Source organism: Vigna unguiculata, chromosome 9 (genome assembly GCF_004118075.2).
Source record: "Vigna unguiculata cultivar IT97K-499-35 chromosome 9, ASM411807v1, whole genome shotgun sequence".
Taxonomy (NCBI): Eukaryota; Viridiplantae; Streptophyta; class Magnoliopsida; order Fabales; family Fabaceae; genus Vigna; species Vigna unguiculata.
Window position 1 is genome coordinate 17,401,513 of NC_040287.1, and position 21,110 is coordinate 17,422,622.

Genomic DNA, 21,110 nt, shown 5'->3' on the forward strand with positions numbered 1-21,110 from the left:
GACTGCTTGAGGTATGGTTTCTACTCTAGCTTACTCTATTTGATTGTTTGATTGTCTTGTATGTGGTTCTTCTTCCTTTGCTATGATCATCAACTTGTTGATGTGAACAGATGCGAGAGGCACTCGAGGTAAACCGGGAAGAGAGGATTCCGCTGCATAGTCTGCTTGGGTTGGACATCATGTTTTGTTTGGGCTTTTCGTTAGGGCTATGGTCCATGTATTGCTTTACTCTTTAATACTCCATCATCTACGGTTAGCATTTGGTTCTTGTATTCTGTTATGTTTTGATATCGTGGTATGCCTCGAATACTGTAAGGAGTAAGGTTTAAACTCCTAGATTGCGTTCTACATTACTTTTGTGTGACGCTTCCATTAATTATTTTTATTAATTAAACAGGGTGTTACAATAATCGTGTCTCGTTATTTTTAAAAAACTATCCATTCTAAAGTAACGTTTTTTCATGTCTTTCCATATTTGATTCATATGACTTTTTATTCATCATATTAGTCTAACACATTTTTATTTTAAAAACTCTAAAATTATGTTTGCATGACATTTTATAATAAAATCATGTTATATAGATACAACTTACCTATATGCATAAATTTTAAAATTTTATCCCTTGCAAAATTACTAATAAAAATTTGCCATAAAAATGCAGCAGTAAGTGAATAAGAAATATCTTCTTATAAAAGATCACACGTGTGGGACACAGGTTCCGTGAAACAGAAGTAGATAAGAAAGATATTTGAGGAAGGTGAGTGAAGGAATGAACAAAACTCCATTTCCCGCTATTCCACCACTCCTTCGAAGTGGGACTTCTTCCAACCAATGGCTGCTCTCACCTCTCTCTCCCTCTCTCTCCGTCTCTCTCTCCGCCGCAAACCAACCGCAACAACCTCCGCTTCACTTTCTTCACTCCCAGGTACGTCACCACCCAACCAATCCACGCCATTTTCGCATTCAAGTTTATGGCATTTCACGCACGTGCTTTTTTCAGGGAGCACCCATGGGTCTACAACCAAAGCGCCTCGCAGAAGAACTAGGCGAATCGAAGGCCCTAGAAAAAGCATGGAGGACTCGGTTCAACGCAAGATGGAGCAGTTTTACGAAGGCTCCGATGGGCCTCCGCTTCGCGTTCTTCCCATTGGTGGTTTGGGGGAGATTGGGATGAACTGCATGCTCGTCGGCAACCACGACCGCTATATCCTCATCGACGCCGGTGTCATGTTTCCAGAGTAAACCCTTCGTCTTCTGTGTGTTACCGTATTTTGTGGCCAAATCAAAATTAGTGACATCACTTCTCTTGCATTGTCCTGCGCTTCTTCAGCTATGACGAGCTTGGAGTTCAGAAGATTATACCTGACACCACGTTTATAAGAAAGTGGAGCCACAAAATTGAGGCGCTTGTCATAACACACGGTCATGAAGATCATATTGGTGCGTTGCCTTGGGTAATGCTTCCTTCTCTGTGCTTCTTAATCCAATTAGAGTTTCTTTGGATAAACTGCCTGGCCTTCTGGGAGCTGAAAATAGGAAGAATGAACTCTTGCACATGTTAATGTGTTAAAACTGGCTTATGCACAGATTAATTTTTAAAACTTCTCCTTATATTAACTTATTTTTTTTATTATTATTTTTTCTCTTTGAAGTGTCTATGGAGTAATTTATCAACTGTGACCCTTAATAATATAAAAGATGTTTTACTGAATTGTGGGCCTTGCAACTTGCTAGCTATAACTTACAAGGCTGTTTCTGTCCAATTTGTGTAACGTGGTTATGGACTCCACTGACAATCGACTACCACTTCTCATTTTTGGAATTGAATTTTTTGTAGGTTTATTTTAAGTATTTGTGGCTTATTTTTCGGAAGTTAAGTATGACAGTTGTTATATTTCCCCCCTATGTATAGTGCAGCTATTTGGCAGCAGTTATCCTTTTTTGCTGTTGCAGTTTGTGACGTGATGTAAGGCATATATGTTGCCAAACCAGTATTGTTTGATATTGCAGTTGATTTCTCTTCTTTTTATGTTTTAATCTTGCTGACCTTTGGTATCAGACGCTCCATTAGGGTGGCTGTTTGGAATTAGAAACAACAGCAGTTTCTGCGAGTGTAGTGTTTGAAGCATGACAACAGATAGCTGTTTTGTGCAACCAGCAATTCCAAAGTTTGATGGTCATTATAATAACTAGGCAATGCTTATGGAAAACATTTTGCATTCAAATGAGTATTGGAGTTTGGTGGAACATGGCATTCCTGCAACAAAGGATGTTCCTCTCACAAAAGTACAGAATAAAAACATTGATGAGGTAAGTTTGAAAGATTCAAAAGGAAAGAACTACCTATTTCAAGCCCTAGAATGTTATCATCAAGAAACAATCCTAAAGAAGGATACAATAAAAGACATTTGGAGTCCATGAGACAAGGTTCCACTAGAGTTAAGCGTGTATATCTGCAAACCCCTTCACAACGAATTTGAGGTTATGCAAATGAGTCAATGAATGACTATTTTTCTCAGACTCTTACCGTAGCCAACAAAATGAAAGCAAACGAATAAAAAAGAAGGATGTTGAAGTTGTTGAAAAGATCTTGAGATCAATGACACCCAAATATGGTTATGTTTTGTGTTATATTGAAGAGTAAAAAGATACATTTACCTTGGCCATAGATGAGTTGCAAAGTAGTCTTCTTGTTCATGAACAACAAATATGTTCTCATGTTGATGAGGAACAAATATTGAAAGTTACTTATGGCGATCAATCTAGAGGAAGGGGAGCTCATAGCACTTTTAAAGGAAGAGGTCGAGGAAGAGGCAACGGAAGAGGAAGACGAAAGCTTGATAGAACCACAATAGAGTGTTACAAATGCCATCGGTTGGGTCATTATCAATGGGATTTTCCAAGCAAGGAAAATGATCAAGTAGTAAATTGTGTAGAAGCTGAAGAAGAGATGTTGCTGATGGCCGACTTGGAGTTGTAGAAAACCAATGAAGAGAACACATGGTTCCTTGACTCAAGTTGTAGTGATCACATGTGTAGAAAAAAGAGTACTTTTTAGATTCTAATGGGAACTTTAGAGATTTTGTAAAACTAGGCGACAATTCTAGTTTGAAGGTAAAAGGAAAAGGAAATGTGAAGTTACTAGTCAATGGCATTGTATAAATCATCACAAGAGTGGTTTTTGTGCCAAAGGTGAAGAATAGTTTGTTGAGTGTTGGCCAATTAGAAGAAAGGGACTCAATTGTGTTTCAACATGAAAAATGCAAGTTGTACCATCCAAATCGAGGTTTGATTATGGAAACAAAATGTTCATACTACATGCAATATTTTAGCCACCTAAATTTGCTTATTTTACCACAACTATAGATGTTGTGCAGCTTTGGCATTGTAGGGATGGACATTTAAGCTACTAAGGTCTCCAGACTCTATATCAAAAACAAATGGTGAATGGTTTACCATAGTTAAAGTAACCTTTAAAGTTGTGTAGAGATTGTTTAGTGGGGAAACAACATATAGACTCAATTCCAAACAAGAGCAATTGGAGAGCAACTCAAATCTTCAATTAGTACATGTAGATATTTGTGGACCCATTGCACTTATGTCTAACAGCAAAAATAGGTACTTGCTTACTTTCATAGACGATTTTAGTAGAAAAACATGGGATTCATTTTTGATAGAAAAGTCAAAAGCATTAAATTTAAGATTCGTGTTGAAAGGAAACCAATTTGTTTATTAGAGTCTTACACCTTGATCAAGGTGGATAAGTTCTATCACGTGCATTTACTAATTTTTGTGATTTGAAGGGTATAAAAAGACAACTAACAGCTGCATACACACCACATCAAAACGGGGTTGGTGAATGCAAGAATAGAGCCATCATGAATATGGTTCATAGCATGGTGTTGAATAAGAAAATGTCTTAAGAATTTCTGGCCAAAAGCTGTTAAGTGGACAATACATGTCTTGAATAGAAGCCCAACATTGATCATGAGACATGAAACTCCAAAAGAAGCTTAGAGTGGAGTCAAGCCTTCTGTTGAATATTTTTGGTCTTGGATGTATCTCTCATGTTCATGTGCCTGGCAGTAGAGAACAAAGCTAGATGATAAGAGCTTGACTTGTGTTATGTTAGGAGTCAGGGGAGAGTCTAAGGCTCATAGGCTTTATGGTCCAATCTCAAAAAGAATATAACAAGGATGTTATATTTAAGGAAGACAAGCTTTGGAATTGGGATAAGCAAATTGATGTAGTAGTTCTGCATGATTTAGAATGGGGTGAAGATGATAAAGTGGAATCTAAAACCGAGGGAGGAAGTGACCAAGGAGGATCTAATACTGAATACACTTCCTCAGCAAAAGTAGAGGAAGGTCAAGAAGGCTCTTTGATCTCAATTGAAAGGAGGCATAGAAGCATTGGATGCAAGATTATGAAACTGGAGAAGGCTTGTCAGATGAAGGGAATGCAGCATATTTTCTATTGTTTGCTGCTGCTGCTGCTGATCCAATTTATTTTAGAGATGTTGTCAAGTATGACTAGTGGAGAAGGGTCATGGATGCTGAAATAAAGGCAACATAAAAGAATGGCACATGGGAATTGACAGATTTGCCTAAAGGGGGAAAGAAAGTGGGAGTTAAATGGGATTATAAGACTAAATTTGATGAACATGGAGAAGTAAGTATAAGGCTGCCTTGTAGTGAAAGGTTATCCTCAAAAGTATGGAGTAGAGTATACAAATGTGTTTGTGCTTGTAGCACATCTAGACACTATTCATCTTGTGATAGCATTAGCAGCATAGCGAGGATGAACCATACATAAGGTGGATGTAAAATCTGTGTTTTTACATGGTAACTTAAATGAAGCTGTCTTTGTGGAACAGCCATGTGGATATGTGAAAAAGAGAAAAAAGGTTTATAAGTTGAAGAAGGAACTTTATGGCCTTAAACAAACACCCCGTGCCTAGTACATTGTATAGAAGGTTATTTTCTAAAGGAAGGATTTGAGAAGTGTGAATATGAGCATACTTTATTCGTCACAACAACAAGTGGGGAAATGTTAATTGTTTGTTTGTATGTTAATGTTCTGATTTTCACAAGGAATGATGAGTTGATGTTTGTAGAGTTCAAAAATTCCATAAAACATGAGTTTGGCATGACAAATATGGGTAAAATGAGGCAATTTTTGGGTCTTGAAGTCATACAAAAGTTTGATAGAATTTTTCTTAGTCAAAAAGCTATGCTGTGGAAGTGCTGCACAGATTTGGTGTGGCAAAAACAATTTTTTGTGAGAAATTCAATGGTTCCAGGCACAAAACTTCTATAGGATGAAAAAATGGTGTCAAGGTGGAAAAGACTTACTTGAAACAAATTGTCGTAGTCTAGGATATCTCACAGCTACTTGACCTGATAGAATGTTTACTGTGAGGCTTATCAGTAGGTATATGGAGAATCCTACTAAGCTTCACTTACAAGCAACAAAAGGGTGATTTGGTATTTGAAAGGAACAACATATTTTAGAATTTTCTGCAGGAAGGGAGGAAATTCTGAAATTGTTGCTTTATACTGACAATGATTATGTTGGGGATTTGGAAGATACAAAGAGTACTTCAGGCTATGTGTTTCTAATGGTTTCAGGAGAGTATGTTGGTCTTCCAAGAAGCAACCAGTAGTTAGGATCTCAACTGCAGAAGCTGAATTCATTGCTGCAGCCTCTTGTTCTTGTCAAGCAGTTTGGTTGAAGCGAGTGCTAGGAATACTAGACCAAACGAGAAAGACAACTGTCATTCATTGTGATGGTAGTTCTGCAATTAAGCTTTTATTAGTGTTTTTGTATTTTATTTATTTATCAGAGTTTCGTACAGTAGTTTGTTTGTCTTGTAATTCTGGTTTATTTTATTTTCGTTTTAGTATATTTTAATTACAAGAAGTTATTGTAATCTGTTATTGTCTTTAACTTCCTCAAACTGCTGTTACAGGAAGTTATTATGTGTATTTGCACTGCACATGCAAAAACGCTGATGCTGTATATTTTCAATTGAGTTTAATGTAATTTAAATTCACTGATTCAGTCACACAATTCTCTCTCTCTGTTTCAACACTGTCACATGACAGTCATGTTATTCATGGTTGCAGCAAACACAGATGTGCAATTTCATTTTCTTCGTGAGCTTATAAAAGCTGGTGAGGTGAAGATGGTTTATTGTGACACAAAGGAATGACTAGCAGATATAATGACTAAACCATTCAAACATGATACCTTCTTGAAGCTTAGGGGATTTTTAGGAGTATGTTCCGAAACTGAACTGATGTAAACCGAATAGTTGATAACATTCAGTTTAAGGGAATTGTTAGGTTTATTTTAAGGGCGTATTTTTAGTATTTGTGTCTTATTTTTAGGAAGTTAAGTATGGCAGTTGTTTTATTTTCCTACTATGTATAGTGCAGTTATGCAGCAGCAGTTATCCTTTTTGCTGTTACAGTTTGTGATGTGATGTAAGACATATATGTTGCCAAACCAGTATTGTTCAATATTACAGTTGATTTCTCTTCTTCCTCTGTTTGGTCTTTCTAACATTTTTTGCATTTTCTTGGACACTCTTTTTCCCTTCAGTTTAGAGACTATCAGATTATGATTTCCCCCCCTCTAATCCCTCTACATCTTCAGTGGTATATCATAGAGTTATTTATCTGCACATTCTTTTAGAGGGGGAATTCTTACTAAAAGCATTTGGAGAGCTCTTTTTTAGCCATTGCTTCCCCCCCTGCTACTCTAAGAGTATTTCCTGCTACAATGAGCTTCCTATTTCTTGAATCTGTGTGTAGCACAGCAACTATTTCTATATGAGTATCACAGATACAAGAATAATTACATGAATGTACAGTTACCCTAATTTAGATAATCACAAGGATATGATCTGCCCTATTTACAATATTACTATAATTTTAGTTATTCTTAACACAATAAAAAATGATGTTCATATGTATTAATTTGTTAGTTATTGACAAGGGTTCTAATCAATTATTCATATTTCATAACAATGTTTATTGTTCTTTCCTTTTGTCTATTCTTAACTTAACTTACATTGGTTTGTCAGGTCATCCCGGCATTGGATTCCAATACACCAATTTTTTCATCTTCCTTTACAAAGGAGGTATTTGACCAGAAATTTTCTTGAAATAAGTCAACTTGTTAATTTGTTCAGTTTCTGTGGATTGAAAATATTAATGCATAGTAAGCGATAAAGGTCAGATCTTAGTGTTAACATTATCATGAAATTGATGAAATAATGCTTTAATTCTTCATTTTGTGTTACAGTAATTGATATTTATTATTTATAGTAAAAATTTGGTATACTTTCGTCATCAAATATTCTTTCAGATCAGATTAAACAATGTGTTCTTTATATTGATTATTTTCTATGGTCCAGAGAAGATAAAACTTTTCTTTTTAACAGCTTATAAACAAACGTTTGAAGGAACATGGTATTTTTGTTCCATCTAGACTCAAAGTATTTAAAATGAGGAAAAAGTTTGTGGCTGGGCCATTTGAAATAGAGCCTATCAGGGTGACCCATTCGATTCCTGATTGTTGTGGATTAGTTCTTCGCTGTTCTGATGGTACTATTCTTCACACTGGGGACTGGAAGGTCAGTATTTTACATTTATACCCTCTTAGCGTTGGCCCTCTGTTTTATTTAGCTTAATCTCCTGTTGATTCAATAGATTGATGAGACACCATTAGATGGGAATGTTTTTGATCGTGAAGCTTTAGAGGAACTCTCTAAAGAGGGAGTAACATTGGTAAGTCACTTGGACATTTGCTAATTGCTACTCGATCTTGGTTTTGAAGAATTTATCATGAGCTTTTCCCTGGATTTACATTAGGGATTTGAAGGTTGAGAGGGTTTAATAGACTTGTAATTGACATTTCTAACGGGGTCAGGTGTAACATACTATGTTTGGTGGTGTTCTCTGAGTAGTGCCTTATATATTAAACTTAATATGGCTTTCATGGCTTGTCCTGGACTTAAAGGAGAGCATGTTTCCACATTTTCAAAATTTTAAGTTGTATTCCATTGGTAATAGGCTTTTTAAATTTGCAATATTATTTTAGTTCAGGGATATTCTTTTCAACATTTTTTTCTCCCTTTCTACTCAATATTCTTAAAGAGATATTTTTTCATATTTTTTTTTCTGCTCTGTTTAATTTTGCTATTACATATTCGAAAATGAATAGTATTAAATGCCATGTTAGATGTACATCAGTTTATATTTAGTATGATCATGCAGACAGTTTTCTTATTTTTTGTTAGATCAAATATGTATCTTTTCCATCTTTTTCTTTTAATGTTGACAAAAGATAGAAACAATCTTTGCTTCGGACATTACTTTACAGATGATGAGTGATTCAACAAATGTACTCTCACCTGGTAGGACAATTAGTGAATCAGTTGTGGCAGATGCATTGTTGCGACATATTTCAGCTTCTAATGGAAGGGTCATCACCACCCAATTTGCATCCAATTTACATCGGCTTGGAAGTGTGAAAGCTGCTGCTGATTTAACTGGCAGAAAGTTGGTAATGTTCTCCCTGTCTAGTATACTTAAATGCAATCGGAATTGACTTATTTAGAATGACAAAAATATTAAGAGATTTTAACTGTTATCAGGTATTTGTTGGCATGTCCTTAAGGACATATTTAGATGCAGCTTGGAAGGATGGAAAGGCTCCAATTGATCCATCCACTCTGGTATTAAATGTTTGAACTTTGCTGCTGTTGAAATTAGAGAACTTGTAGTTGAAAGAAAAGAGAGATTGAGAACTTGTATCCTGTTATCGATTTTCTTTTTTCTTTTTAAATCTTCAATTGAAGAGATCAGTTATATACTAGAGAAAAAATACAAGGGAGGCTAATGCACTTATGCTGACATGGCTGAAACTAGCCAGCTTTCAAAGCTTGAGAGAATAACTCTATTACTCTTATAAGATCTGCAGAATTCAAGGGAGGCTAATGCACTTATGCTGACATAGCTGAAACTAGCCAGCTTTCAAAGCTTGAGAGAATAACTCTCTATTACTCTTACAAGAGCTGCAGAATTCTGCCTAATTCGTGAGAGATTGATTACAGCGCCATAAGTATAGTGCTGACCAGCATGTTTTATTAACTAGGCTGTTAGCAGAAAGTCAGTGAAAGCTTGTTTTGGCTATTTTAGAAGTTGGACAAATCTAATGCTGATCAACTTGATTTATTAATTTGATATATTAAGAAGTTCGTTGCAAGAAGATTAATCACCAGTTCTGAATTTTGCCTAATTATTGAGAAGTTCCACCTGGTCATTTAAATGAATTGTTTTTTTTATTTTTTATCTCTGATGAACTACTTGGTCCTCCCTCCTTTATCACTGAATTCAAAATTCATCTTTCAGAATAAGCACTTTTGGACTTTGAAGGCTAGTAGACTTTCATGTTAGATGGTTTGTTTGTTACAATTATTAATATAATTCTTGGGCTGTTTTACTTTACCAGCTTGAACTTTATGGCAAGTGAGTTTTTTGTCACACATCAATCACAGCACCACATCTTTGTTTTTTCTGGAAGTATTTATTGGCTACTTTAATACATTGTGAACCAATAACTATTTGTTTAACTGTATGAATCTAATTCGTTTCCATGCTGTTTGGATAATTTCGTCTTGTTTATTCATTATTTGTTTGTGTATAAATTTATATTCAAAACTATTAATTTTTATCCATGTATTTATAACAGCTTTTGTGAGTCTCATATCATGTCTCTTGCCCTGCATTTCGTTATTTCTAATTATACATAAGGTGAAAGCAGAGGATATTGATGCTTATGCTCCAAAGGATCTGCTAATTGTAACAACAGGTTCTCAAGTACGTTATTTCAATATCCTTAAAAGAGTGGCTAATTTCATGAATTATAAACATTGACATGACCATATATATGTACTGTTGTGTCAGGCAGAACCTCGTGCTGCTTTGAACCTTGCATCGTATGGAAGTAGTCATGCTTTCAAACTAACCAAGGAAGATCTTGTTTTGTATTCAGCTAAGGTATGACAAAATATTGTTTTTTATTTGTTTTTATTACTTTATCTAAAGGCCAAGATATCTGTAGTTTAGTTAAATGCGTGTTTCTAGCGAATTGATATCAGTATTTGAAACTTGATAGTATACTATTTTTACCCAACCCATTCTAGTAACCATGTTGAATTTCTGCATGACCTTTCTCTGATTTTGTTTTTACTGTAAGAATACATTATTTTTTATCGACAAATAAGTATGTGTGTTTTGGCTCTGATTCTAAATTAAAATGCTAGGTTATCCCTGGTAACGAGTCTCGTGTGATGAAAATGCTAAACCGTATATCGGAAATTGGATCAACTATAGTTATGGGAAAAAATGAAGGTCTGCACACATCTGGTCATGCATATCGTGGAGAATTGGTAATTTTTTTATTGCATGTCAATGTTTCTTTGTTCCTTTTATTTTATTTTTTCTCAAATTTAGGGGACCAAAACTGGATTCACTCCAATTTTCAAAGACATGTTAAGCCTTCTCATTATATCTCTTATTCGTGGTTAGATCCACATTGATATTTCACGAATCATAAGAATTAGCAGACCTTCTGAACTAGTTATTTTGTTTTGATGCCTTTTCAGTTTACTCATTCATTTAATGAGTCTTCCAATACAATTTCCATATGTTTTTTCGGCAGGAAGAAGTACTTAGAATAGTGAAGCCACAACATTTTCTTCCCATACATGGAGAACTTTTGTTCCTGAAGGAACATGAATTACTGGGAAAATCAACTGGCATTCGGCACACTGCTGTGAGTCATTTGCTTCCTATAAGATGTTGTGATGAAATGCAGAAGAGATTAGTGGCCTATTACAGTGAGCTATATATGTTAAAATACAAATTTTTGGTCCTTAGTCTTTTAATGAAACTCATTTTGGTCCTTTATTTTTTTTTAGAAGTTTCATTATGATCATTTTTGTTTACAAAAGTACCAATGTGATCCTTTCCATCAGCCAAAGGTTACGCTGTTAGTATTAAAATAATTAATTAATATACTGGCTGTTTTAACCACTTTATAATAATCTATTATATTAAAATTTAAAGATTTTAGTCTGTAAATATTTTAAAGTAGTGGTGATTAAAAATTGCCACTATAATAATTGTATTTTATTAAAAACCAATGGCAATTTAAATCAGCTTCATCAACCCACATCAAATTTCAATCAGTCTAAGCAAATGTCACAGGTGCATAAAACATATTTCATACCCCAGCACGAATACCGAGCCAGTAGCAACAATACCGACAGACAAAGTCATGGGGTATTTCAGTGGCATTAAACCAATAATTTCCAAGTAATCAGTTAAAACATTTCTTTGTTACTTCCTTCACCCTTCCTTCCCTAACCAGAATCATTTTGATCCATAGAGCCTGCAAATTACAGTTGGACTTAAAAAGAATTGTCCGTAGGAAAGGAGAGCAAGGACAAGAAAAGAAAATTTGTTGCTGGAAGCCTCCTGTGTCACTGAAAAGGCTATTTCTGAGTGCCAGGGGCTATTTCTTCCCATTTTCCTCTTGCTCCACCAACTCAGCCCCTTTCCCTCTTCCTTCTTACACTTGCTTCCAGGGTGGACCGCTGCGACAGCAACACTGCAACTAGCCCCTCTCTTCCATGTTTTCCCTCCTTGCTCACCCCAATTGTTGTGATCCCGCTCTCATCACTATTGCATCTCTGTGTCTCTTGCTCACCTTCTTTTTCTGTCCCTCTTTCCTTTCATTCTCCTTTCTTTTTCTCTTCATGTAGTCAAGGAGACCACTACGTGCTCTTACAATCGCTCCAAGATTTTTTGATGGAGGCTAGGGCTCTTGATGATGTTAATTGTTTAGGGTTCCCATTTATTTTCAATTGCAGAATGTTGAGTTATTGGGGTCAGAGTTTACATCTTTTAATTTAAAAGATAAAATGAGGACAATATTGATTCAAATTCAAAAAGTAAAGAACCAAAATGAAAATTTTAAAAGATAACTAAAAAAAAAATTACAAAAATGGTAAGGGACCAAAAGAGTATTTTAACATGACTTGTTACATAACATATTGAACGAATTGATGAACTTTATGCACCAGGTCATTAAGAATGGAGAGATGCTTGGTGTTACACATTTGAGAAATAGAAAAGTCCTTTCTAATGGTTTCATTTCTCTTGGAAAAGAGAATTTACAGGTTGGCAGCCATCTGTACTCTCTTGGCTCTCAAGTAGAAATTATTTAATAATTTCTGTTTTATTTTCTGGTTTCATTTTTTTCACGCAGTTGAAATATAGTGATGGAGATAGAGCATTTGGCACATCAAATGAACTTTTCATTGATGAAAGATTGAGAATCGCATTAGATGGCATCATTGTTTCTAGGTAGATCTTTCAAGTTTTAAATTAAAATGAAGGAAGTATGCCATGTTTAATGACATCTTAATATTTACTTTTCAGCATGGAAATATTTCGCCCCAAAGTTTTAGGTAGTTTGGCTTCAAATACCTTAAAAGGGAAGATAAGGATTACCACAAGATGCTTATGGCTCGACAAAGGAAAGTTGATGGATGCACTCTATAAATCAGCCCATGCTGCTCTTTCAAGCTGCCCTGTAAATAGTCCTCTGGCTCACATAGAAAGAACTGTGTCTGAGGTATTGAGAAAGATGGTGAGGAAGTATAGTGGTAAACGGCCTGAAGTTATTGCCATTGCTATAGAAAATCCTGCATCCACTATTACAGATGAGATAAACGCAAAATTGTCTGGCAAAACCCATGCGGGTCTTGGAATATCAACAGCAAAAAGAGCAGTGGATAGACACGAGAAAGGAAATCAGCCCACCTCACTGCAAATTACAGGTAACGTCAATGTACATTTGAGGAATGCATATAGAACTATGGAGATATGGTCTGTTTGCTTTTGTGCTTCTAGATTTTATTTAATATGCGACATCAAGTGTATGTTTGCTTGACTCCTTCTAATTTCCCCGAGTTGAAGTGAAGGGTTTGTCTATATCTAGCCTAGGTGACGCCTAGATGACTTTTGCTTGCATGGCTAGGGGAGCATGACAGCATCTCTAGTTGAGAATAAAGTATCTCAGGGCTAATGTCTTTCTTTATTATTGACATGTGGCACTCAGTTTCTTACATTTAACTTAGTTATTGTTTGTGAAGCTTAAGGAAGCTTTTTTTTAATCTACCTAGCTAATCATGGTTTTCACACTAGAAGTTTCCTTCTCAACCAATCCAATATAAGGTCAATGTCTTTGTCCGATTAAGTTTTGATTGCTCAGAAGTTAGCTACTTTTTCTTGTGAATTTTGAGATAATGAATTCATGTTGTTTCAAATGCGCAAGCAATTGACTATGAATGTTTTGGACCGTACTTGTTCTTAAATGAATGGCACTGTAAGTTTCTTCATAACTCAGATGCTTCTGTTTGACTTCACTCATGCAATGGACATCAGAATGCAATGGACATGCATGGTTTATAGACACTATCTGACTTCACTCATGCATTTTTACACACCTGGGATGGAGATATATAGCTTCTATAACATGTATTTCTTTCTTCTAATGTAATGTTTTTATGCTTGTGCCTTTAATGTTTATTCTATGTGTTCTATTATTTGGTACAGATGATAGTATTGATAATGCAAGTGGTGCTGAGGGTTATTTATCTGAGGAAGACAACACTGCAAGCGGAGCTGAGGGTGATTTATCCGAATCAGAGGATTCAGATGAGTTTTGGAAACCATTCGTTACACCATTACCTGTCAAGAAGCCTTTGGGTGCTGACAATGCTTATGATGCACAAAAGGAGCATGAGTCCAATCTGAAGAAAGATGATTCTAAGATCATTGATGAAGCAAAGTCTGAAGAAATATCTACTTCTGAACCCAAGTCTTCAAAATCAGTAAAGAGAAATAAATGGAAAACTGATGAAGTTAAGAAGCTGATTGGTATGCGTGAGGAACTACGTGACAGATTTCAAGTTGTGAGGGGAAGGATGGCCCTCTGGGAAGAGATATCTCAAAAATTGTTGGCTGATGGGATCAGCAGAAGTCCTGGACAGTGCAAATCTTTGTGGACATCTTTGGTACTTAAATATGAGGTGTGTTTCTTCTTGTTACCCAGTTTTTGTTCATATTTTAAAGAAACCTGTTCAGCCACTTAAAACCATCCTCAATTGGCAGGCTGCTTTTTATGATTAATGCTGATCACTGGTTGTGTGGTATAACGTATAAAGGGATGAAAAATTCATGCCTTTAATAATGATTCGTGAAATTTTTCGCTCACATAACAATGTGACCTTAAAGAAATCTTCTGTTCATGTGAAATAAGGAATTTAATTTCTTATTCTAATTGCCAGTTTTTAATCAATAATTCGAAAGACATTTGTTCAATCTGTTTACAATACTTCCCTAAAATCTGAATGTCAAGATAACTTATTCAAAATATTCACATCATAGGCACCAATCTGCTTCGCCTTTTGTGGGAGTCCGATTTGTCAAACTTTCTTTTCTTGTGTTTGATGGGAAAACTATGTTACAAATTTTGGTCTTGTGAGGTTTTCTTACACTCATTTAGTTGTCAGACTACCCTCCCTACAAGGGCTTGACTTCATAAAGGTAGGATGAAAGTTTTGTTATAACTTCATGTCTCCTGTGAATTGTGATAGTAAATATCTACAGTACCCTTTTATCATTGTTGGCCAAAGAAATTTACCGAGTTTTTGTTTCAATGAATTCCTTGTATCTCAAAGAATAGGTTAAAGAAAACAGGATTCTTTCTTTCACTGTTCTCTCTGTTCGTGTTAGTTACATTCATTAACATACAGATAGTAAACCACCTCACATTTCATATCTTGGTATTATTATAAGAGATCATATTCAGCTGCAGTACAAGTTTATAGTAGAACAGTACAGCTTTGTGCACTGAACAAAATGATAACAAATAACTTATTTTGTATTTTGCAGGGGATCAAGAATGAGAAGGATAGCAAGAAAAGTTGGCCATATATAGAGGACATGGAAAGGATAATGTCTGATAAAGAAGCTCCTGCAACAAAATGATTGGAAAAATAGCGAATAACTGAGCTGGATAAAATATTTTTGAGAGCCATCTATTACAATTGTTGATCAGTTTTTAGCATGGTGAATGGAAAGATAATCCATGGCTTCCATGACATCGAAGATCCATAGTTTTTTAAGGGTTGAGGGTTAGACAACATAAGTGGGTTTGCCTTCAAACTGACACGGGAATATCTGGGTATAGGCGACGATTTATTATCCACCTCAAATGCCTGTCTCCTTTTTAATTTGTCAAATACATATCTTATAATTATTTTTTATTATTTTTGTTGGTTGCACATATTGGGTGCCCGAAGCAGCAATTGAAATGTCTGCATTTTTGCAAATTGAACTGTGAAAAAAAGTGTCGATGCTTTTACCTTCATGTTCCAACTTAAATTCCCAGGCTTATGAATACTGTCAAAATTCAAACATAAGGGGGAACTGTCAAAGGATTCAAACCATATTTTTAAAGAACAGGGTGTTGTTTCCTTTAGAAGTTGAGTGACATGGTTCTACGAAAAGCAAGGTCTGTTTTGGCAAGCATTGAATCATTGATTTTGTGGAAGGCCGAGTACTATAAAGGTGCAATTGTCTGCATTGTACCTGTAGACTTCAAGTGTTGAAGGGTTTCTTTCTTAGCAAGAGATTGAGATCAAAATGCCATGACAAGCAATTAAATTAGGCAAAAAAATTATGGTAAAAATGATGGATTTGGCCTATGATGAAGTGATCAAGGTCCACGGAACACAAAATAAACAATTACAATTTCACCCTAGGTTTAGTTTTATTTAGAGAAGAAAGTGAAAGGAGGAATTAGGTATAGAACGAGATAAGTTTTAAGTCGTTTTATAGGAGAAAAAATTTATCAAGGTTATTATTATTATTATTATTATTATTGTATAGAAAAGGTAAAAGAGAAAAATTAATTATACATTAAATTATATAAATATTACTAATAAAAAAAATGTAAAATAAGAGTACATTGATATTTTATCCACACAAAATCAGTTTTTTCTCTCTATCCGTAGTGGTGGGCTAACAATGGAAAAAAAATGTTTAAAGTAGATATTTTATAATTAATTCTTTGTTGCAATTTAATTTGTCGTAATTTTATTATAATTCATTTCTTTAAACTTGTTTTCAATAATCTATACATTCAGTAGAACAACCAAACATTTTAATAAATTCAAGGGCTGAATGGAATAAAGCGAAAGATAAAAAATATCAAATATCATTATTTGAGCAGTAAAAGCATAATGCAATAATATAAAAAAGCATTTTTACTCTCGACCTAAAATTCATTCTCTTGACAAGGTAAGGCCTTTTTCCCAACTCACAACAGTCCTGTTAAAAATTTTAATAACGGTTATAGATGTTTTGGGCTATATGCTGGTACCAACCAGTATAGTAATTCAGAATGAGGAAAATAAGAAATAATTTTTACAATATAATTTTTTTATATCATTAATTAATAAGAAACAATGTTATTTTTATTTCTCCGATAATTATCTTAAAAATCTATAAATATATAAATTTATCATTTAGTAGTTTGTGATTAGATGCAGTGTAAAGCTATTTTATAATATTAGTCTTGAATCTATATTTTTCTCAGAAAAAACGGAGGGGGTAAAAACTAAGAAAAAGAAAACTTAGCAAAAAATGGGCCATTAGAAAAGGAGCACATACATGTGGGCCGAGACGGCCCAAATCAGTCCTGCCTTTTTCCTCAAGACAACACAATACTGAAAAACAGTGTCTTTCTACCTTTTTCCCTCATTTCTTCAAACTCAACAATTGAGATCTCATTGCAATTGCTTCTTCTACTAGAAAAGGTGCCAAAACTGTTCTTCAAATTTGCGATTCTTTTATTATATCTCCCCTTTTACATATATATCAACTACTTTTCTATGTTATCTTGATTTTAAGGTTTGTTTTCATTTAGGTCACTAATCTTCCATCATGAAGCTCGATACCACTGGTCTTGAATCGTTTCCCACACTGCTTGCACCTCAAAGCGACGTCGTTGGAGAACTTTCCGCTGCTCCGTCCTTCGACCTTCCGAATTCTAATGATGTGAGTACTCAGGTTTTGAAACTGTTAAAAATTTCATAAAGAAAATTTGGGGCTGAAATTGTTAGGGAATGAAAATTGAAAGCTGGCTAGGGTTTAAATTGTAATAGATAAGGGTTGAAGGTTGATGGTTTTAACTGATGTATTTGCGTATTGTGTGTGTGTTGGTGATAGTTCGATGGGTTCTTGAAAGAAGCTATTCAGATGGTGAAGCCCGCGAAGGGTACCACCACTCTTGCTTTTATCTTTAAGGAGGGTGTCATAGTAGCTGCTGATTCTCGAGCTAGCATGGGAGGATACATATGTGAGTGTTTGTTAAATCTAATTGCATTTTCGCTTTTCTTTGTTCCTTTGGCTAAGTAAGTCAGATATTTTCTGTTACTTGCTTCGAATTAAATGATGGACTTTATCTATTTGCGGTTGCGTGAGTTGAATTTTGAGTGTTGGCTGTCTCCAGCATCGCAGTCTGTGAAGAAGATTATTGAAATCAATCCGTACATGCTTGGTACTATGGCTGGAGGTGCTGCTGATTGTCAGTTTTGGCACAGGAATCTCGGGATCAAGGTAATACCTTGAACCTTATATCTTGTATGCTTGCATCCGTTCTGTATGTTCTGTACTTCAATTTTTGGACCAGTCTCCTACCGAGTTTCTCGCTCTAGTCTCCTACACTTTGGCATTTCTTGGATATTTCCTTACAATTTTGTTATTGATATTGTTTCTGCTGCTATAGTTGAGTAGGTAACAATGTACCTTCTTTTTGAAGTATATTTATATTCCTTTCCTAAAAATTTCTTTTGCTAGGAAGCATTTAGCCTGTTTTGGCATGCAAGTAAGGAGCAAGAAAAAAGTGGGTAAAATGGAAATACTGATGGGTGGATAGTCTGCTCTGCTGTTGGGAAGAGATTGATAAAAAAAATGATTATGTACTTTTTGGAAACAATAAAAATGGCTGGGGAGAAAATTCTGCTTATTAAATTCAGACATAACTTTTTTAAGATATATTCTTTAGATGGATGGTTATGTAATTTAGAGATATCCTAAACTCTTAACTCTAATTTTCTCTTATTATTTCTACCATGATGAAATGTAGGGAGAATAATATATAGGGTGCAATTGTGTAAGTAATTTATAGGGTGCAATTGTGTAAGTAAAATGCATTTTTCTATTTCAATTCCAATTCCTTTCTCGTTATATCTGGTTGTCCAAGTGGTGTGATATAGCTTTCACATCTAATTTTTATTTACCCTATCAATAATTTGTTTTCCTTCAACCCTATATCAACTTTAATTTATAATTATGTGCTTGGCCAGCATGTTTGAATATGTTTTATTAATCTCAAGGGGCCACTGTATTTTTATATTATTAACACACGCGCGTGCACACATACACACATATATATATATATATATATATATATATATATAAAATATATGCATGCACTTCAAATGTGAAGGCTTTCGTTACTTATTCTTATATAATAGCATCTAACAAGATATACTGGTACTTGGAATGTTACTTAATTGACATTGATATATGAAGTTTCACTCTTTGGTTGAACTGGTAATGAATTCAGATTGAATAAGTGATCATTAGTCAAGGCAGTTCTTGCCAAAACTATAGCAGGCTAATATTCTGGTTGACATCGAAGCATTAACTAGTACTATCCTTTTTATAAATTTCCATTAGATTTCTAGTGTTTTTAATCTCTATATACTATTTTTTTTTCCTTTTTGATTTATGGCACACAGTTTGATTCCTTGTCAGTGATATGATTAAAAACATCCTGTAAACTACAGCCCAGGAGGCTTGCTAAAAACTGCTCCCCCCTCCTCCCTTCTTCCGCTTAAAATGGTGACCTCCTCCTACATGTCTATACTAATAACCCACTTCTGCTTATCTAACTTGCCAGTGAGCAAGATCTTTAAGCCTTTCCCCATTCTGTCTTTTTTTTCCCCTCTGACATAAACCTTCTAGATTATGGACACTTGGCATGGGTCATTAATAAGCTGGAGCTCTTCCAGTAACAGAACTAAGCCTAACAGAAGATCTAAATGACTGGTTCATATAAACTTAAAGTTTATGGTTTTTTATCTTTTGGTTTTTCTATCCAGGATATGGCTTTATCCTTTTGTATTTATGAAGTTGCAAATGTATTCTCTAATCTGTTCCATATTTTTTTGTAGTGTCGTTTGCATGAGTTGGCGAATAAAAGAAGAATTTCAGTAACAGGAGCTTCCAAGCTACTTGCCAATATTTTATACTCTTATCGTGGAATGGGGTTATCGGTTGGTACCATGATTGCTGGATGGGATGAGACGGTAATTTACTTGTCAAATTACTGAATAACATTATGCTCAGTTAGTCCAATAGCTACTTACAACAGTTAATCTCTCTTTAGGGACCTGGTCTATATTATGTTGATAGTGAAGGAGGAAGACTTAAAGGCACTAGATTCTCTGTTGGATCTGGTTCGCCATATGCTTATGGTGTATTGGACAGCGGGTTAGTTAAACTATGTATTTAACTATCTTTTATAAATCTCCTGTCAAGTTCCTTTTTGACAATTTCCTTGTTATACCAGGTACCGATATGACTTGTCAATTGAGGAGGCAGCTGAACTTGCTCGACGAGCAATTTATCACGCAACATTTCGTGATGGGGCCAGTGGTGGAGTTGCTAGCGGTATCTATCTTTCTTCCCCATTATCAACCCAGCTACATCACAAACTTGCTTCTTAATCGGATTATGACATTTTTGTTTCTATCCTCTCCCTCACCAGCTAGAAAATAGTACTTAACACTAACAAATGCATGATAACTAAATTGATATAACCTCTCTTAAGGTACACTTGCCCATTTTTCCGTAGCACAATTGCTCATGATCGTCCAAAACATAATGTGCATTTAATTATAATTTATATCCATTTAAATAACATTCGAAAATAATCCATGGTCTCTAACTTAGTCGGGTGAAATATTAGTACAGTAATTTTATCCTCATTATAATCGACACGGTGCTATTTTAGGCGCACGAAGTCTGTGTTTGACTAACTTGGAGATTTATATGATTTCAGTGTACTATGTGGGACCAAATGGATGGAAGAAATTGTCTGGTGATGATGTTGGTGAACTGCATTACCATTACTACCCAGTTACCCCAAGCACAGTTGAACAAGAAATGGTGGAGGCAACTGGAGCATGATGAAGTAACTCGTGGATACCTTTTTAAATTTTCTTTGCTTCCCAAGCTTACTTTTAATCCCTTGCATGAAACTGGTTATTCTAGTAAAATTTGACATTCGTTGATATATGTAAGTGCTGTACTATCCTGATGTGGTTTAAGCTGAAGTGAATATTTACAATTAAAAATGACATATTAGAGGCCATGTGGAGTGGTTTAAACGAGGAAAGAGCTAGCTATTGCTAATTTAATCCATCTTGCCATTAATGGTTTTCATGGCAACTTTCTGAAAGTTGTACAAGCAGCTTACTAGGAGAATTGTGGTTCTAGGTTTTCGATTGGTTGTAATAGTTTACACGAATACGTTTTTTCGTCATGTATAATAGGTTGTCTAAGTCAAAGTAGACTAAAATAAATGCTTTAACCAATCAACGTTGCAAAAAAAAAAAAAATTAACCTTCATAATGTGAATAGGGACAGCTAAATGTCAATCATATTGGATATAGTGATGAATCATAACAATTTTTTTATCAAGTCTCATCTCACTTTGTACAAGCGATGACTACATCTCTAGTAAATTACCACTTAAATGCTATAAATTACATTCTAAAGTGATTAAACCCATTTGGATTTGATTTTGGCATATCATGTCGGGAAGTGTTTGAATATCTAGAATAATTTTAGAGTGTTTGTTTATACTTTTTTTAGAAAATAAATACTTT

General features: G+C 34.9%; 2 protein-coding genes and 1 long non-coding RNA gene across 4 annotated transcripts; all 3 read left to right on the forward strand.

Moving 5' to 3' along the window:
- The first annotated feature begins 752 nt into the window (after positions 1–752).
- LOC114164051 (ribonuclease J-like) lies at positions 753–15,496 on the forward strand. 2 transcript variants are annotated; one of them, XM_028048526.1, is made up of 17 exons: positions 753–926; positions 1,002–1,239; positions 1,332–1,455; positions 7,092–7,148; positions 7,452–7,643; positions 7,720–7,797; positions 8,393–8,575; positions 8,667–8,747; positions 9,826–9,891; positions 9,979–10,071; positions 10,338–10,463; positions 10,736–10,849; positions 12,162–12,257; positions 12,347–12,444; positions 12,520–12,920; positions 13,699–14,174; positions 15,040–15,496. In XM_028048526.1, the coding sequence occupies exons 1-17, from the start codon at positions 833–835 to the stop codon at positions 15,133–15,135; spliced, it is 2,613 nt and encodes an 870-aa protein (XP_027904327.1). In that variant the 5' UTR covers positions 753–832; the 3' UTR covers positions 15,136–15,496. The 2 variants fall into 2 exon arrangements, with proteins under 2 accessions (XP_027904327.1, XP_027904328.1); XM_028048527.1 differs by lacking the exon at positions 753–926 and having other exon boundaries at positions 1,332–1,441.
- On the forward strand, positions 1,463–6,546 carry LOC114164052. Its single transcript, XR_003599475.1, has 2 exons — positions 1,463–6,042; positions 6,130–6,546. It is a non-coding gene; the product is annotated as an uncharacterized LOC114164052 (long non-coding RNA).
- Positions 15,497–16,857: 1,361 nt separating the features above from the next.
- LOC114196077 (proteasome subunit beta type-5) lies at positions 16,858–20,675 on the forward strand. Its single transcript, XM_028086593.1, has 8 exons — positions 16,858–16,967; positions 17,078–17,208; positions 17,380–17,509; positions 17,663–17,769; positions 19,392–19,526; positions 19,607–19,710; positions 19,790–19,890; positions 20,282–20,675. The coding sequence occupies exons 2-8, from the start codon at positions 17,095–17,097 to the stop codon at positions 20,407–20,409; spliced, it is 819 nt and encodes a 272-aa protein (XP_027942394.1). The 5' UTR covers positions 16,858–16,967; positions 17,078–17,094; the 3' UTR covers positions 20,410–20,675.
- The last annotated feature ends 435 nt before the right edge of the window (positions 20,676–21,110 follow it).

Excerpts from the sequence above, each read along its gene's own strand:
- LOC114164051 (XM_028048526.1), top strand. The coding sequence starts at position 833 with ATGGCTGCTCTCACCTCTCTCTCCCTCTCTCTCCGTCTCTCTCTCCGC. Across the intron at positions 927-1,001 it reads TTCACTTTCTTCACTCCCAG|GGAGCACCCATGGGTCTACA; the intron begins GTACGTCACCAC and ends TGCTTTTTTCAG. Across the intron at positions 7,149-7,451 it reads CATCTTCCTTTACAAAGGAG|CTTATAAACAAACGTTTGAA; the intron begins GTATTTGACCAG and ends TCTTTTTAACAG.
- LOC114196077 (XM_028086593.1), top strand. The coding sequence starts at position 17,095 with ATGAAGCTCGATACCACTGGTCTTGAATCGTTTCCCACACTGCTTGCA. Across the intron at positions 17,770-19,391 it reads ACAGGAATCTCGGGATCAAG|TGTCGTTTGCATGAGTTGGC; the intron begins GTAATACCTTGA and ends ATTTTTTTGTAG. Across the intron at positions 19,527-19,606 it reads TTGCTGGATGGGATGAGACG|GGACCTGGTCTATATTATGT; the intron begins GTAATTTACTTG and ends ATCTCTCTTTAG.